Here is a 17,379-nt window from a genome sequence, read left to right as displayed (position 1 = left end):
TTGAGCTTGTTGGCATTGGGTGCGGCGTTCGGTACATAGTACATCTGGTTGTTACCTATACATAGTTGTTGATATGTAGTATATCTCCGTTAAATAGTTATTGAAGAAGCATTGCTTACATATTGAATGCACATGTGAATTATTATTATCGTTCATCTTTTTACATATCTATATGGATATCGTGTATATTTTAAAATCAATGTCTATCCTCCTTTCTGCTTACCACCCATCTCGTGGTACTAAAAACATCCGACAGGTCAATTCCACCCATGTGAAACGGCATGTGGATGACATCTGCATGCATAAGGTTTAAACAGGTGGCAATCCACTAGCGCTGTAAAAAAAGATATGCATGTGTACTTGTGAATATATGGGGCGGCCTATTATGCAGGCTGTACCCGCATGCCGAGGTCATTCTTCCCGGATCCACTTTGGATTTAACACGAGATGGAGAAATTACCAACTGTGGCCGCCTTCTCCGGATTACATTTTCTCATCTCCGCTCCCCCTTCTTTTCTCTCCCCACACTCGGTCTATACTCTTCAGTAAAAGGTGGACTTTGTGATTTGGAAGACTACTTGCTCCGTTCTTTTTCATTTTCTCTGGTTGTTTTCCTTCCCTCTTAACCCTCATACCGTCCGTCACCTTCCAAGTCCATTCTAGACCGAGGTAGGTGCTTCCCCGAGGTTACCGCATCTTCCGAGTATATTCTGACTGTCAAGTGCAACCCTACCACATAAACAGCCATGTTCTTCTCCCAACCCGCTCACATCGCCAAGGCTGCAGAGCTCAAACAGCAGCCTCCCAATGGCACACCCTACTCTCTACCCATTCCTGGAACCGAGCAGCCTGGCCGCAGTGCTGTATACCGCGCATGGAATTCGCAGAAGGAGTTGTTGAAGACCCTGGATCCTCAGGTATGGGACTGGTAATGGCAAGGGAGATAAATAACTCAGATCTCTAACATTCATATCTGCCTTATAGATCGTGACCGCTCATGATATGTTTGAAGTCACGGCCAACCGCCAACCCAAGAGTCACTGCCTCGGCTGGCGCCCGTTCAATCCCACAACCAAGACCTTCGATCAATATCAGTGGCTCACATACGAGACCGTACAGAAGCGACGCGCGGCATTCGGTGCTGGTCTAGTGGAACTGCACATCAAGCACGACTGCCATCGCCCCGGCCAATATGGTATTGGTCTTTGGTGCCAGAACCGACCAGAATGGCAGATCACCGGTAAGTTATGACGCTGGGCAATTTCAAAGAAAAATTATTGCACAAGACTAACAAATCCTCACAGATCTTGCTTGCATGTCCCAGAACCTCTATTCTGTCTCTATCTATGATGTCTTGGCCCCGGATGCTACAGAATATATCATTAACCACGCGGAGCTGAACTGTGTCGTCACCTCGCTTCCCCACATTCCCACTCTCCTTAAGCTTAAGTCGGTCCTGCCTAACCTTAAGATGATTGTCTGTCTGGATCCTCTTGAGGCTGGCGAGCAGGATAGTCTGTCTAAGCGCGCTCTGCTGGAGTCGATGGCTGCTGACCAAGATCTTGCCATCTACACAATTGACCAGGTTGAGGCTATAGGTGAAGCTTCAAAGCGTGGATACAACCTTCCTGCCCCATCAGACACTGTCACCATTAACTATACTTCCGGCACCACTGGACCACCCAAGGGTGTTGTTCTGACCCACGGAAGTGCCGTAGCTGCCACTTCGTCTGGTCTCATCACCGTTGCCCCCGCTCGAGGTGACACCATGTGCTCTTACCTTCCGCTAGCTCACATCTATGCTCGTCTAGCGGAGCACACCGCTTTCTTTGGTGGTGCGCGCATTGGCTACTTCCATGGTAACATTGCGGAGCTGGTCGACGATCTGAAGCTGCTGAAACCCACTGGATTCATGTCCGTTCCTCGTCTCTATAACCGCTTCGGTTCTGCCATTCGAGCCGCCACAGTTGAGGCACCAGGCTTCAAGGGTGCTCTCTCTCGGCACATTGTTGCCGTCAAGACCGCGAACCTCAAGAATCCGGATGCATCCAAGGCTACATTCCGACACGCGCTGTATGACCGGATCTGGGCCAAGAAGGTTGCTGCAGCTCTTGGAATGGAGCGCGCGAGGTACATGGTATCGGGCTCGGCACCTTTGGATCCGACGTTGCACGACTTCCTGCGTATCACTACCGGCACCCCTATCATTCAAGGATACGGGTTGACAGAGTCTTACGCCTGCAGTAATGCACAGTCGGATGAGGATGTGACCTCGGGTAACTGTGGCCAATTGGCTCTTTGTATGGAAGCATGCCTCCTCTCTCTACCGGACATGGAGTATTCAGTGGAGGACAAGCCCTTCCCCCGTGGGGAGCTACTTCTGCGTGGCAACAGCATGTTCCGCGAATATTTTAAGAACCCCGAAGAAACTGCCAAGGCCGTGACCGAGGATGGCTGGTTCCGCACCGGTGACGTGTGCACAGTGGATGCGATGGGCCGATTCATCATCATTGACCGTCGCAAGAACGTACTCAAGCTAGCCCAGGGTGAATACATTTCTCCTGAGCGATTGGAGGGTGTTGTCCTTTCGGAGCTCGGCTATCTCGCCCAGGGCTACATTCATGGCGACAGCGTGCAGACCTTCCTTGTTGGTATCTTCGGTGTTGCGCCTGACTTGTTCGCTCCGTTCGCTAGCAAGGTTCTTGGCCGAACAATTGACGGCACAGATCTGGATGCGATCAAGACTGCGCTGGAAGATGACAAGATCCGCCGAGCCGTGATCCGGGATCTCGAACGCGTGGCCAAGAAGCACAAGCTGGCTGGCTACGAGCGCGTTCGCAACGTTTCTCTGAAGCTAGAACCCTTCACCGTGGAGAACAACCTATTGACTCCTACGTAAGTATTCCTCGTTCGCTGTGTTAATTCTTACGGCGGGGCCATGTCTTGCTAACCGTGATTTATAGACTCAAACTGAAGCGCCCTCCTACCACCAAGGTGTACCGCGGACTCTTGGACCAGCTCTATGCTCAGGCATTGGAGGAGCAGTCTGCTCCTCGGGCCAAGCTGTAGTCAGTCTTTACATAAGTATTGCATTTCTTATCCTTTTTGGGATGTCATCATGGTCAATGAAAGGGACCGGCCTAGTGGAATCCTGGGTCAGAGATTGTACATAGAACCAGCATTGACCTTATGCCGGGTGCATTGTAGTATATTATAGGCTTGAATGAACTTTTATCTATATGATTTGCTTCTGAAGTTTCAAATATCTAGATGCCAGTAGGTACTTCCTTGGAAACATTGAAGTTACTATGCATGTGTAGTAGGTATCAATCACAGCTACCTGATTGTACATATGTATAGGTATATAGGCAGCACGCACTTGAGTATATATAGATTGTACTACATGTGTATTTACCATGTTGACATCTGGATGATCATTTTCGTCATCCAGATATACTAGTATATGAATAGTTCGTTTACTCCCAACTTTAATCTAAGTTTAATCCCACACAAACAACAAAAAACAAACATACAAAAAGCATGAAATTCCTGTGCAGATTCAAGACTGATATTTCAAAAACAAAAATATGTGACAAGAGTGGGATTTGAACCCACGCCTACAAACGTAGATCAGGAAATGTTGTCAAGGTGGACCTTAACCTGACGCCTTAGACCAACTCGGCCATCTTGCCGTATATGACATACACGGTAGGGTTTGGAATTATAGTCACAAAAAGAAAACGACAACGTAGGACGTATAACAGTTATGTATACCACAATACCCGAATGGAAAAAATACCCGGCGAAAGATTTGTAGATTACCAACAAAATAAAGAATGACGACACCTAGGGGGTTTGATCAGTAGTATTTGACTAAATAGATTAGAACCTACTAGTAAGTAGTTATCACTTAAGTTTTGAGAGAAAAAAAAAAAAGAAGAAAAAGAGGTATAAAAGAGTATCGAGAGTATCGACAAAAAAGGAAATGACAAGAGTGGGATTTGAACCCACGCCCCGAAAACGAGATGCGGAAATCTGGATCAGGTGAACCTGAACCGCACGCCTTGGACCAACTCGGCCATCTTGCCTGTTGATAGAGAATTGTTCGAATTCATGTATTGTAAGGGTAAAACAATGTTCAGTCATGTGCCTTATCGCTAATGCTGGTAATTCTGGTTCACCCCAGGCCGAGACTAAAGACGCGTCGCAGGCGGATAATCTCCCCGTCTTGATTTCATTTCTATCAACACACATTCTCAATTGTTTTCCAACCATGGATAAACTTTGCTACACCTTGGGGCCATTTCGGTCCAGTGTACATGACAAGGACTCCCAACTAAATGTTTTTGTTTCCAACAAACATTTCCAAATCGAATTGAAAGCCGCCAACTTTGAGAAGTCACCGACACTTCTAGCAGATTACTTACGATATCATGATCATCTAGAACCTGATTATCTGCCTGAATCAGATGAAGATTTTGGCTCAGAGGATCCTCTTGAAGAGTTGGCTGAATGGGCATTGGAATATTTTCTCCCAATTTTTCGCGAGATTCTACCTTTAGATATTCATGAGAAATACACTCTCTATGATTATCTATTTCCAGAAGTTTTCCATTATTCACTAGATGTCTATCAAGACAAGTTGGCACCTATCTTCCTAGATAAGGCTGGAGATAAGCGGTTTCTTAGCGCTCTTCTCCCAGAGTAAGTGGATCATTCTACATTCCCAATTTATTGCCCTGATCAAATTGAAATTTCAATATCAGATAATAGCAATACCTTACCAGCTATTCCCCGAAAAGTATACATCCAGGGACAACATATTCAAGTCGCTTTCTTAAAATCAGTGGGCGCCGGGGATGTGAACAGCATATGCAGAGAAATCAGCGCATACACGAAAATACAATCGGCCTTACTTTCAAAGCCTATCAACACAAGCCGGCTACTTGGAATTGTTCGCATTCCTTCTTCAGGCCGAATTGTTGGTCTACTTCTCTCATATATTGAGTCTAAGGATAATAAAACCTTGCTTTGTATGGGAAAAGACCCCCAACATGTCTCGATGGGGCAGAAATGGCTAAGCCAGATCACCCAGTCTATAGAGGGGCTCCATGTGTGTGGTGCTGTTTGGGGAGATGCCAAACCTGATAATGTTCTAATAGATACGCAATTCGATGCGTATCTTATTGATTTTGGTGGAGGCTACACCAAGGGCTGGGTGGATAAGGAATTAGCAAATACCGCTGAAGGAGATCTCCAAGGCCTGCAAAGAATCTCCGAATTTCTCTTTGAATAACTCGTTCCATGTCCGCAACCATGTCATCTACCCCGTTGCTAACCTTCTTCTGTATTTCTTTAAGAAGACCCTATGATAAGGATTTCTCTGTAAAATCATGCTGTTAAGAGAGTTATTCTAAGACCTATGAACAAATATTGGAGTTGATAGCCTGCTTATTAAGTTGTTATCATCCCCGCCTGCACCGCGTGATGCACATGCTTACATACGCAACATGACATGATTTCCCCCCGCGCTTTATCTCGCTTTATCTCGAATCTCAGCACTTCAAGTACTTTCTCTTCAAGTTTCCAAGTTTGATCGGAAAAAATATATATACATTCACCTATGTTTCCAAGATGCGACCTGTTCCGGACCTGCCACCATTCTCTCGTAAATCCTCCTTCGACCCTCCTTCCCCGTCCCTTGATCCCCACAGCACCGCCCCCACAACCTTTTTCTTATCCCATAGTCCGCATGCCTCCGGTTCAGAGCCGGACTTCCTTCCAGAGGGCCCCGGGCTCCTCAAGGAGAGCATGTACGGAGTACAAAGCCTAGGTGAAACACTATCCCGGTCGGAGTTAGCTGCAAGCTCATGCGACCACCCGGAAGATCAGGCCCCAAACAGGGCCTTGCATGAGTTTGGGGATATGGAAGAGTCAAAGAATGCCCGACGGCGCTCAACCTTGAAGCCCTTTGGATCTACAACCCGGGAATCGTCTATGCGACCATCTCTCACTGACCCAACGTCTCGCCCTTTAACTCCGCTTCACCCCGATGAGCCCTCTTCACTGCCCAGTAGTCCCAAGTCGATCTCCAACCAATCCCTCCGACCCCTCGACGATATTTCGATCACAGATGAAATCAGTAGCCAGATGATTGAGTCGGACGAGGAGGATAGGCCGAGGCTATCCCCACGCCTGGGACCCCATGGGGCCTCGCAACTTATCATGCCAAGTATAAAGATGCCCAGTCGCCGACCGTTCACAGATAGGGGAAAGGTCATGGGCCGATTCAAGATCCTCCTAGCTGGTGCACCAGGTAAGCTGCGAAGAAGTTTGCATCCAGTTTCAAGGTCGTCATGGTTTGTAACTGTCCTAGACTAATGATGCATCAGGAACCGGCAAAACATCTCTGATCAAATCCATTGTCCAAACCTGTGAAGATATCGTACACGTTGATTCCCTTCCTTCGGTAGATTCTTCGTTGGAGAGACGCCGGTCCTCGCGCCCCCACTCTAGTTCGGTCCCCACTCGCGGGGCCGCTATCACCGAGATCTACGCTAGTACCAAGCCTTATCCCCCCTGGTGGTCAGATCTCGAAGATTCGCGTGTGCTGCGGCGTCGGAAGAGTATTGGGGATATTGTGCTGGAACGGAATCTCTGCTTTGTTGACACACCTGCTACCTCACTGAGCCGTGCTGGTCAAACTGATGCCGTTGTACAATACATGCGACAGCAACTCCAACGTGCAACAACGGCCCTTGCCGGCTCTGGGATCGATTTCCAGAATTTGCTTGCAGGGAATGGTGGCGCCCAAGTGGACGCTATTCTATATCTCATATCAAATGGTATGTATCCGGTCACCTGCTTCCTAACGACACGGCACTAATAAGCTTAACAGATACCCTGACGGCTGACGTGCAGTGTATTCGCAAGCTCTGCGAGCTGAGCAATGTTATACCGGTTTTGGCTAAAGCAGATGCTCTGTCACCCGAAGAGATAACATCTCTAAAAATTAAATTCCATGAACAGGCACAGGATGCTGGGATAAAACCCTTTATGTTTGGTGACTTGCCATCCGACGGAGGTTTTGCATCTGAGCCTCAGCCTCCATACACGGTGTCATCTGAGAAGACCACCGACATGGAAATTATGGATGCCAGTACCCTCATGAGTCCTGATTATGTCCAACCTCTCAGTGCATCTGAACTTGAAATCTTGGTGCAAAAGCTGTTTGACCGAGATAACCTCGCCTGGATGAGGCATTCGGCCGCCAAAAAGCTATTGCAGCGACGCGGTGATTTCCCCCCTGTCCCACCGACGACCGCACCACTCCATAACGCGCTTTCTGGGAATACTGCAGGGTGGCGGGCTGTTCCAGGTTCATCCATGGAGACATCAATCTCACTCGGCGAGTCGACACCAAGTTACGCAATGGCGCGTATTGCAGACTACACGAGAAACGAAGAAAGCATGGCCCAGGTTCGACTAGCACACTGGGCAACCGATCTACAGCGAAGCCTGCAAAACGAACGTGACCGATACGCATCACTGGCCCGTGGTGACCGTGCGATATGGCTCACTGAGAAACTAAGCGAGTGTGTCGTAGATGGTTCGCTCGTGCCCATCTCCAAAACCCCTGGCTTCTGCGGACTTCAAATCCCCACCCATGAAAAAGGATCGAATGCTTTACACGCCATAAACGTCCACAGAGGTACGACATATCGTGTTGCTAGCCTGAGTACGCAAGATCCGTTGGGTGTTGTGGGCTGGATTGACGACCTCGGACGACACGGCTGGGCGATTATGCAAGTCGTGGGCGGTGTTGGGGTTGTTGGCGGGTTGGCTTTCTGGCTTGCTCGTGCATGGGGACTTCCATCACGCACTTTATCTGAATTACAAGTGGAGTACTGGTTTGGAAGTCTAGAGCGATGACTTCATACCCGATGATTTTCCTTTATCATGACCAAATCATGAGTGATGAATGGACATAGGTGATATGAACGAGCAACACGGAGTAAGGATTCTATCTATGCATATCAGGATTGAGGAAAATCTTTTGCTAGCAGGCTGGCGTTTTCGTTTCCCCAGTGATCACACTATTTATTCCCCATCTTCATCTGGCGTTTTGGTGTTTCAAAACGCCATATCCTTCCCTTCCCCTTGCGTCACGTCTCATTTTTTATTTGCTCTTCTATCTTATTCCAAGTTCTTCCCCATGCACTAGCATGACACGGCAGAGCTAGAAAGTATTAGCTAGGCCTAATAACAACCCAATTAAACCGAAAAAAAAGATCTGTATTCACAAGGTATCTCATACACACATTGAATTCCCGATCCAAGAATCCTAAGATGTTATAGAACAGTGAACACCAAGTCCTGTACCCTGCAACCCGCACATATACATACTATGTATACAGCGCCCAACATTCTTTAGAAAAAACCCCTAAACCAACTCCTCAAAGCGTCTCAAATCCATATCCTTCTCCAAAAGAGGAATAACATAAGGATCGAATGTCTTCCAGTATGGGTTATTGAGATGGTACTGCTGCGACGATTCCTGCTCGTAGCGCTCGACAATGGTGAAATCCTGCTTATCATGCACAGACTGCATGACGAACCAGGAGAGGGTCTCCTTGTCCTTGGAGTAGACGGCCGAGGCCTCGAGGAGCTTAGCGTGCAGCTTGGAGATGGACTCCTCGTCTGCCTTTGCGCGCATGTCTAGATAGATAAGTGATGTGGTTAGTGATTGGACGATTGACAGGAAGACAGAAGAATCGAGGGGTAAAAGCTAATCAATTGCCACTTTCAAATGATTTCTTCTTCAAGAAAGGGGACATCATGGATGAGGATGTTTGTGTATGTGTGTAATGTGTGTATACGTACGGACAACGATTGTGTAGACCATGATGAGGGTGTGTGTAGGTATGTGTTCAAATGCAAGTGGAATTTACCCCTCGAGCGGGGCATATTTTTACCTTTATATCGCTGCATGGCCCCGAAATTGCATCGGCAAACCGGGTTCGAGTGGGTTTAGTGGAGTCCAAAATCACCGAGAAAGGCCCCGAAGTGATTCCGGTTAGGAAAGAGTTACGATACCATGGGTTAAGGAGTGATAGAGAGACATAAGTGGATTTTAAGGTGACGTACTATGTGCATATTCTATAGCAAATAGAAAATGTGCTACTATACATACACAAATATACTAGACGTGTACATACTATGAACTTTAGTGGAGAGATGATATAAATGTAAAAAAAAGGTAGAATAATTGAGCTTCATTGTAAAAGAAAAAAGCTTTAAAAATAAACATCAAGGGTCGTTATCCCGTTTCCCATTTCCCATAAGAACTTTGATTTAAGCAATAATAAATTTGTTTGAAGTGGAAGACATAATCTAGTCAACCTCCTCCATGGCGCTCTCAACAGCGGCCTCGGCAGGGGCAGCGGCCTCAGTGGCGGTCTCGTCAGCGGTCTCAACATCCTCATCGATGTTCAAGCCGAGAGAAACGAGCTTGTGGATACGCTCGGCGAAGCTGGCGGGCTCCTCAATGGTGAATCCAGAGACCAACAGGGAGGTCTCGAAGAGCAACTGGGTGATGGACTTGACGGTGCGGTCGTTCTCACCGTTAGCCTCAACCTTGTTCTTGAGCTCCTTGATGATGGTGGACTTGGGGGAGATCTCGAAGGTCTTCTTGGAGGACATGTAAGAGGACATGGAGGTGTCACGGAGGGCCTGGGCCTTCATGATACGCTCCATGTTGGCGGACCAACCGAACTGGCCGGTACGGATGGCACAAGGAGCACCCATCAGCTTGTGGGAGACAACAACCTTCTCGACCTTCTCGCCGAGGATGTTCTTGAGGGCCTTGGCAAGCTCCTCGAACTCCTTCTCCTCCTTCTCACGCTCGGCCTTCTCCTCATCGGTCTCCTCAAGCTCGAAGTCCTTGGTGATGTCAACCAGCTTCTTGCCGTCGAACTCCTTCAGCTGAGTGAAGGCGTACTCGTCAATGGGGTCAACCAGGAAGAGAACCTCGAAGTTCTTCTGCTTAAGGGTGTCCAGGAAGGGAGACTGAGCGACGGCCTTGATGGACTCGCCGGTGATGTAGTACATGTTCTTCTGGTGCTCGGGCATACGGGTAACGTAGTCGGCGAGGGAGGTGATCTCATCACCGGTCTTGGTGGACTGGTAACGGAGCAACTTGGCGAGAGTGCCACGGTTCTGGGCATCCTCGTGGACACCGAGCTTGATGTTCTTGCTGAAGGCAGCGTAGAACTTGTCGAACTGCTCACGGTCCTCGGAGATCTCGGTGAAGAGCTCAAGAGCCTTCTTGACGATGTTCTTCTTGATGACCTTCATGATCTTGTTCTGCTGGAGGGTCTCACGAGACAGGTTGAGGGGGAGATCCTCAGAGTCGACAACACCCTTGACGAAGCCCATCCACTCAGGAATGAGATCGGTGGCATCATCAGTGATGAAGACACGGCGAACGTACAGCTTGATGTTGTTCTTGGTCTTCTTGGTCTCGAACAGGTCGAAGGGAGCGCGCTTGGGAACGAACAGGATGGCGCGGAACTCAAGCTGACCCTCAACGGAGAAGTGCTTGACACCGAGGTGGTCCTCCCAGTCGTTGGAGAGGGACTTGTAGAAGGAGGCGTACTCCTCAGTGGTGATGTCGGTGGGGTTGCGAGTCCAGATGGGCTTGGTCTTGTTAAGCTCCTCCTCCTCGATCTTGGACTCCTTGACGGTCTTGGTCTTCTTCTCCTTCTTCTCCTCCTCGTCATCGACCTCCTCGACCTTGGGCTTCTTCTCGTCACCCTCCTCAGTCTCCTTGGACTCCTCAGCCTCCTCATCAGGGACCTCGGTCTCAGTCTCCTTCAGGACGTGGAGGTAGATGGGGTAGGAGATGAACTCGGAGTGCTTGCGGACAACCTCCTTGATGCGGCTCTCGTTAAGGTAGTCGAGCTGCTCATCCTTCAAGTGGAGGACGATCTTGGAACCACGGCCAAGGGGCTCACCCTCGGTGTCCTGGGTCAGGGTGAAAGTACCACCAGCGGCGGACTCCCAGACGTACTGCTCGTCATCGTTGTGCTTGGAGACGAAGGTAACGCGGTCAGCGACCAGGTAGGCGGAGTAGAAACCAACACCGAACTGGCCAATCATGGAGATGTCGGCACCGGCGGACAGGGCCTCCATGAACTGCTTGGTGCCAGAGCGGGCGATCGTACCAAGGTTGTTGATGAGATCCTATATAGAATGAGCATACTGTGGAAAATTTGCATGTTGGGGGGTAGAGAGAGAGAGAGAGAGAGAGAATTGAATTCAAGTTTTTCAAATCCCCCTCCCCTTGAGATAAGTACTTACAGCCTTGGTCATACCAATACCGGTATCACGGATGGTGAGGGTCTTGTTCACCAAGTCGGGGATGATGTCGATGCGGAGATCCTTGCACGAGTCGAGCTTGGAAGGATCCGAGAGGGACTCATAACGGATCTTGTCAAGAGCATCGGAAGCGTTGGAGATCAGCTCACGCAGGAAAATCTCCTTGTTAGAGTAGACGGTGTTAATGATCAGCGAGAGCAGCTGAGAGATCTCAGCCTGGAACTCGAATGTCTCAGGCATGATGGCGGTGTGGGGGGGGGATATCTGATGGGGGAGAGAGTTAGAATGGAAAGAGAGTGAGAGATGGAAAAGAGAAGAAGACGAAGAGTCAAAGATATAAGAATTGTTTGGGGTGGCGGAAAGGTGGAGAAATCTGGGATCCCAAGGTACGGGGGTGCCAGTGTTTTGAGAATTGAATTTTTCTTTCTTTGCTCTCTGACTCGTTCTTTTTTTTTTTTGGAGAGATAACAAGCGGGGCATAAGACGGTGAAGGGACAACAGAATGAATATTAGACGTACCAATTATAAAAGTGAAAGAACTGCCACAAACCAAGCAGATCCGATGATGGAAAGGAGAGAAAGTGGAATTGGGGAGCTTTTTGAGTAGGAAATCTCTGGTGTTCCACGACGATCCAGGAACTTCCACCTGCTTCCCGGTCGGTCAGGCAACTCTTAGTTCTAGATTCTTCTTGGCTTTCTCTTTGTTTATATGTGATTTTACTATGAACAGGTAATTCAGTTGCTTTTCTTTTTTTCTTTTTCTTTTTCTATGCTTTCCCCGATAAATTCCCCTTTAGAATCCAAGTGTTTCTATGAGAATCTATGGGAATCTATGGCGTTTTTTTTCAACTTGGGGAGAGCTTTGGAGATGGATGCCTTAAGGCACCAATATCTAGAACCTTCTTACAACGTTTCAACTGAACATTCATCTATACCCTACTAGTACTAGTAGAGAGTCATAGCAATATGAATTAGTACTGTAGATCACAGTCTACACAATTCATAGATTCCTATATTGCATACTCCATATCTTGCAAAGCCTCCTTTTTTTCCTATTCTTCATTTACACCTCTCAAGCCATGATTCCTCTCTTCTCATAGAGCAAAAAGATACAAATAAACTAAAACAGATAAAAGAAGGAGAAGGGGGGTCCATATGGTGTAACACGTCAAAACCCGGGAGCTTGCTATGCGAGATAAAAAAAAAATATGCGAGAATAAGTCTTGTGGAGCACAAAACTAGAGGAAATATTGGGGCAAAAGAATCGTCAAGTCAGAATAGCCACGACAGCCCAACCCAGACCAAACCAGGGGAAAAAGAAAAAAAAAGACAATTGAGAAATCCAGTAGACAAAAAGGTAGAAAAGAGGATAAGATAGGATCGGAAACCAAAATCACAAAAAACAATGCCCAGAGAGAGGGAAGGAAAGAGATACACAACTTTTCCAGCCAACCCGGACCCAACCGCTAATATGCACTGTGACAGGAAAGAAAGGGGAGGGGAAGGGGACGTCACATAACACATGTCATTAGGAAAAGAGGGGACACCCAACAGTCAAAAAAATGTGAGAGGGGGGGGGGAGAAGAATCAAAATCGGAGTAATACAGATCCTGAAAAAAAACCATCCAAAAAAAAAGAGGATGTATAAAGTAGAAGAGACTTAGGCTTAAGCAGCCTGGGTTTGGCTGCGGCCCTTGTTGGCAGCCACATTGCCTCCACGACCACGGGGAGCAAAGCCACCACGGCCCTCACGCTGGAAACCACCACGACCACCCTGGCTGCCAGTACGGTCACCACGGCCACGAGCACCACCACGACCAGCGAAGCCGTTGCCGCCAAACGCGTTGCCACGGGGACGACGCTCCTCAATGAGGATCTGTTCACCGCTAACCGAGTGAGGGTTGGCAGCCACAGCAGCAGCATAGCCAGAAGGCTCAGCAAACTCAACAAAAGCGCAGTTCTAAAAAGACGAGTTAGTCAAGGTTTCACGCTATATTTCGGACGGATATAAAGTAGACATCTACGAACCTTGGGACGGTTGATATCGAAGAACTTCAGCTTGCCGAAGCGGGACAAAGTCTGCTTGAGCAAAGCAAAGTCGACCTTTTCGGTAACGTTCTTCATGTAACCCAAGACGACCTGCTCTTCAGCACGGGACTGAGTCTTCTTGTGCTCAGCACCGGCAGTCTGCCAGCCAGCGGCATCGGCGGAAGGAGCATCCTGGGAGCGGGTCTCGGCGGCAGGAACGGCAGCGGGGGCAGCGGCGGCGGTCGGGGTAGCGGCGGGCTGGGCAGCGCTGGCAGCCGGAGCAGCAGCCTTGGGAGTAGCAGCGGGGATAGCAGGGACAACAGGAGCAGCACCCAGCTTAGTGGAAGAGGCAATGCTAGCCCAGCTCTTGGGGATGGCAGGAGTAGGAGCAGACTCCTTCTCAGCGGGGGCCTCCTTCTGCACGGCGACAGGAGTGGGCTCTGGAGTAGCGGGCTTCTCATCGTTCACAACCTCAGTCTCAACGGCAGGGATGGGAGTCTCCTCGACTTCCTCGACCTCCTTGACCTCCTTGACCTCCTCGACGGGGGTGCCATTGGTCTGGGGAACGGTCTCCTCGGCCTGCTCAACCACACCATTGGTCTCGTTCTCAAGCTTCTCATCAACCTTGGAGGCAGCGACCTCATCAGTCACCTGAGCCTCGGGGGTAGCAACAGGCTCGGGGACCTCGGTGGCCTCAATGACCGGCTCAACAGCCTCTTCCACCAACTCTTCCTCGTCTGACAGGTACCGGAAAATATCGTTGAGAACGTAGTAGCCACTGGGCTGCTGGGCAAGCACAAAGGTCTGCGCAAACTTGCGGGACGGCTCGGACTTGTTGGAGATTTCACCAATGACCGCAACCAGAATATTGTCGAAGGAGGCCTGAGAGTCGACGTTCAGGACGCGCACCTTGCAGTCCTGGAAGTCAAGCTCCTTGATCTTATCATTGATGGCCTATTGAAAAAAAAAACAATGGTCAATATAAGAATGCGGTCTTTCCCCCACCGCATTTGCTGATGATGGAATTATATCAAGCTTATTGAAGCTTACCTTGGTGCCAATGGCAACGGGGACCGACTCGGCCTCGGTACCAAAGACCAACTGGGACCGGCGAGAGTAGAATAGAGGCAACTTATCGGGGTTACGGCTCATAGTGGTGTAGTACTGCTCAACAAAGAACCAGCCCACCTCATCCTTGGTGATCTCATTCTTCTGCTGTTCAGTGGGAGTGGGAGTGACGGTCGTGGGAGTAGAGGACTGGCCAGGCTGGAAGTTGGCGGCGGTGTTCATGGTAGCATGGGCAGGGTTGAAGCTCTCTGGGTAGGCATGCTGAGCCGGGTAGTTGCCGTTGATAGAGACCTGGTTCATGTCGGCCATGATGCTGGAGGGGAAGTTTGGATGGGTTGACGGGATTGAAATTTATAGAAAGTGGCGTGTGGGTTGACGAGAATATCAAAAGCACCCAATGAAAGACGTTGGATGGACCTCTACAACGAATCAAGCTGTATGAGATGTATAGAAACCTTTTTTTTTTCGCCGCTCGCTTCCCTAGAACATGGTCAATTCTGTAATCTCCCACAATAGTTTGGCCTCGGCTCATGGAAGTGACTGGTGACTCACAAATGCGAAAAAGACGATAAACCAATGCAATCAATTGAAGTAAGAAAGTGAAGTTAAGATAAGAAAGGAACCGGAGAAGCGGAGGATGGTGTTTTCTCGATTGAGATGCGGAGAGTCGTTCGGGGAAGTATAGGTGCGATGGGAATTCACGGGAAAGATTCTGCGACTGTGAGGGAGCACGCGGGAGAGATGGCCGAGAGGTAATGGGTAGGGAGGAAGTGGAATGAAGATAGAGTGTACACGGGAGGATGGAGGAGAGGAAATGGGGAAGCAAACAAGGATGAGATGAAGTTCTGAGGGGGGAAATTCGCCTTCGAAGAAAAAGCGACTTCCTTCGATTGCGACTCCGTGCGGGTTTCGGTGGGCTTGGCACACGTTCACCGCCCGGCAAAAAAGGGATTAGGTGTAGGGATCTATGCGATCTATGCGATCTATACAAGTCAGAGATGAAAATTGCCATTGCAATTGATTGAATAGGAGTTTCATTAGCTCCTCAAGCTTGAATCTTGGTGAGCTGGACCCTCAAATCCTATAATTGCTATCACACCCACCCTTTTTCCAGCTTTCCATACAAGCTCATCTCCAGGCTCTAGAATAATCGGGTCATTCGGTAACGATTGAAGACGAAGCTGGTCTTGAGGTCATATTGATGTATGTTATATAGGCGAAGAAGCATTTGGACAAGAGCAGTGGAAAGAACTCAAGTCTAGGGATTCATACACTATAGATGAAAGAAGGTTATGGTAATATCATTAAGATCAACGCCATGGAAAACCAAGAAAAGAAGGAAGGGGGTATGGAAAAAAGAAAAAAACACATGAGAGCGGCACAATGAAAAAAAAAAATAGAAAGAGAAGAAAAGAAACAGAAGAAAGAAAGAAACTACTGTCACAAAGTGAAAAGCGATCGGAGTGCCTCGGTTAAGAAGCGCATGAACAGAGTGCTCAAGAAATCGAAAATATCAGGAAAAATGAGCCCAGACCATCCCAATAGTCTCAAAAGAAAAAGAACATGGGCGTCGCATAGTGTTCCGGAATTGAAGTCGATATGCAGCCTAAGCGGTAGTGCTCGCAGAAGCCTTCTCACTGATCACAGGCTTGCGCATGACGGCATCCTGACTGGTCATCCGTCGTCCGAGGGCGCGCTCCACCTTGGCTCCGAGTGCCAGCTTGTTCAGGTTGTCGGACTTTTCGGCGGTGGGCACGAAGCGTTGCGCCTGCAGGGGTTTGTTCTCTAGGCGCTCCAGACCATCGCCGAGGTGGGTGATGTCAGCGACTCGAGGGTCTCCACTGGGCAGGCTTCCAATAGTGCGTTCGGAAGCAGCGAGCGAGGGACTTCCACTAATAGTGGAGAATCGCTTGGAATTGCGGTTCTGAAAAAGATGTGTTAGAGGCATATTTGCGCATATCCAGAAAGAAAGAAAAAAAGGGCCTTCGGGGGTGTCGGGGTTGGCGGATGAAGGAGGGGTTTTGTTAAAGGGGGGGCAAAACTCCTACCGAGTTCGTCATGATGGGTCGCTCGGAGTCAAGAGACGTCTGGCGAGTCATTTCCACAACACCCAAGGATTTGAGGAAGTTGTCGGGGGTTTGTTAAATTTCGGGGCGGTGATGAACTGGAGAGAAATACTGAAGAATAAATAGATTAGCATAAGCGATCTTTTTTTTGCTTTTCGGGTTCGGGGTTTCCCGCCCCCAAGGTTAACCCTTGTCGAAAATTGTATATTTAACACATACTCTGACGGGGCCAATCTCTCTTTTGGAAGTGGTTTTTTTTTTCCTTGCTGAAGGGAAGAAAATGGGAAAAAAGGGTCTGGAAGAGAAAAAGTTACAGGACGAAGGACGGGAGTGAAACCAATGCAGTCACGGAGGAACCCAGTTTCTGGTTGCGACTCAGGCGACTCAGGAGGCGCCAAAACGGCGCGAGTGGGTCACAGTCCGACGGTGGGGGTGCGCATATGGGAAAATGGAGAGGGATCGACTGCAAGTACTCACTGCCAAAAGGTAAATGGACGATCCTTCGATTTCTCTAATTTAGAGAAACAGTCCAAATAAGGTCCACTTGAGGAAATGAAAAAAAAAAGATAGAGACAAGATAGAATAAATAAAAGGAGGAAATCAACATATGACCAAAAGCTATAACATTGAAGAAAGTACATTAAATATGATTCTTAAGTTAAAATGCCCTAGTGGAACTTTGCCACGTGCGGATCAGCCCAGTTTTTTTTTTCTTTTTTTTTCCTTTTTCCCCCTTTGTTTTAACCCTGAAATTACTGTATGAGATTGTTGTTACTTTCAACCGTTTGATAAAGTAATAGTACAGAACCAGGGTCATAAGTACCTCGGTATATACTGT

At 48.4% G+C, this 17,379-nt stretch overlaps 7 protein-coding genes across 7 annotated transcripts; 3 read left to right on the top strand and 4 right to left on the bottom strand.

The window, feature by feature from the left end:
* Positions 1–746: 746 nt before the first annotated feature.
* N7466_004170 (putative AMP-binding enzyme) lies at positions 747–3,069 on the top strand (the record flags this gene model as incomplete). Its single annotated transcript, XM_057163567.1, has 4 exons — positions 747–917; positions 985–1,240; positions 1,305–2,895; positions 2,964–3,069. The coding sequence occupies 4 exons, from the start codon at positions 747–749 to the stop codon at positions 3,067–3,069; spliced, it is 2,124 nt and encodes a 707-aa protein (XP_057022248.1).
* A 1,204-nt stretch (positions 3,070–4,273) lies between these two features.
* On the top strand, positions 4,274–5,296 carry N7466_004169 (uncharacterized protein; the record flags this gene model as incomplete). Its single annotated transcript, XM_057163566.1, has 2 exons — positions 4,274–4,704; positions 4,774–5,296. 2 exons carry the CDS (start codon positions 4,274–4,276, stop codon positions 5,294–5,296), a joined length of 954 nt encoding a protein of 317 aa, XP_057022247.1.
* A 338-nt stretch (positions 5,297–5,634) lies between these two features.
* Positions 5,635–7,932, top strand: N7466_004168 (uncharacterized protein; the record flags this gene model as incomplete). The annotated part of the gene is made up of 3 exons (XM_057163565.1): positions 5,635–6,316; positions 6,393–6,845; positions 6,899–7,932. 3 exons carry the CDS (start codon positions 5,635–5,637, stop codon positions 7,930–7,932), a joined length of 2,169 nt encoding a protein of 722 aa, XP_057022246.1.
* A 511-nt stretch (positions 7,933–8,443) lies between these two features.
* Positions 8,444–8,905, bottom strand: N7466_004167 (putative quinol monooxygenase; the record flags this gene model as incomplete). Its single annotated transcript, XM_057163564.1, has 2 exons — positions 8,444–8,718; positions 8,884–8,905. The coding sequence occupies 2 exons, from the start codon at positions 8,903–8,905 to the stop codon at positions 8,444–8,446; spliced, it is 297 nt and encodes a 98-aa protein (XP_057022245.1).
* A 488-nt stretch (positions 8,906–9,393) lies between these two features.
* hsp90 (chaperone Hsp90) lies at positions 9,394–11,619 on the bottom strand (the record flags this gene model as incomplete). Its single annotated transcript, XM_057163563.1, has 2 exons — positions 9,394–11,244; positions 11,362–11,619. The coding sequence occupies 2 exons, from the start codon at positions 11,617–11,619 to the stop codon at positions 9,394–9,396; spliced, it is 2,109 nt and encodes a 702-aa protein (XP_057022244.1).
* A 1,426-nt stretch (positions 11,620–13,045) lies between these two features.
* N7466_004165 (NTF2 and RRM domain protein) lies at positions 13,046–14,784 on the bottom strand (the record flags this gene model as incomplete). The annotated part of the gene is made up of 3 exons (XM_057163562.1): positions 13,046–13,339; positions 13,408–14,361; positions 14,458–14,784. The coding sequence occupies 3 exons, from the start codon at positions 14,782–14,784 to the stop codon at positions 13,046–13,048; spliced, it is 1,575 nt and encodes a 524-aa protein (XP_057022243.1).
* A 1,297-nt stretch (positions 14,785–16,081) lies between these two features.
* On the bottom strand, positions 16,082–16,574 carry N7466_004164 (uncharacterized protein; the record flags this gene model as incomplete). The annotated part of the gene is made up of 2 exons (XM_057163561.1): positions 16,082–16,399; positions 16,524–16,574. 2 exons carry the CDS (start codon positions 16,572–16,574, stop codon positions 16,082–16,084), a joined length of 369 nt encoding a protein of 122 aa, XP_057022242.1.
* Positions 16,575–17,379: the final 805 nt, after the last annotated feature.

This window comes from Penicillium verhagenii (assembly GCF_028828195.1).
Source record: "Penicillium verhagenii strain IBT 33310 chromosome Unknown utg000005l_segment0_segment0, whole genome shotgun sequence".
NCBI classification, from domain to species: Eukaryota; Fungi; Ascomycota; class Eurotiomycetes; order Eurotiales; family Aspergillaceae; genus Penicillium; species Penicillium verhagenii.
Note: the sequence above shows the minus strand (reverse complement) of the source record. Positions and strands in the feature narration are given on the sequence as shown.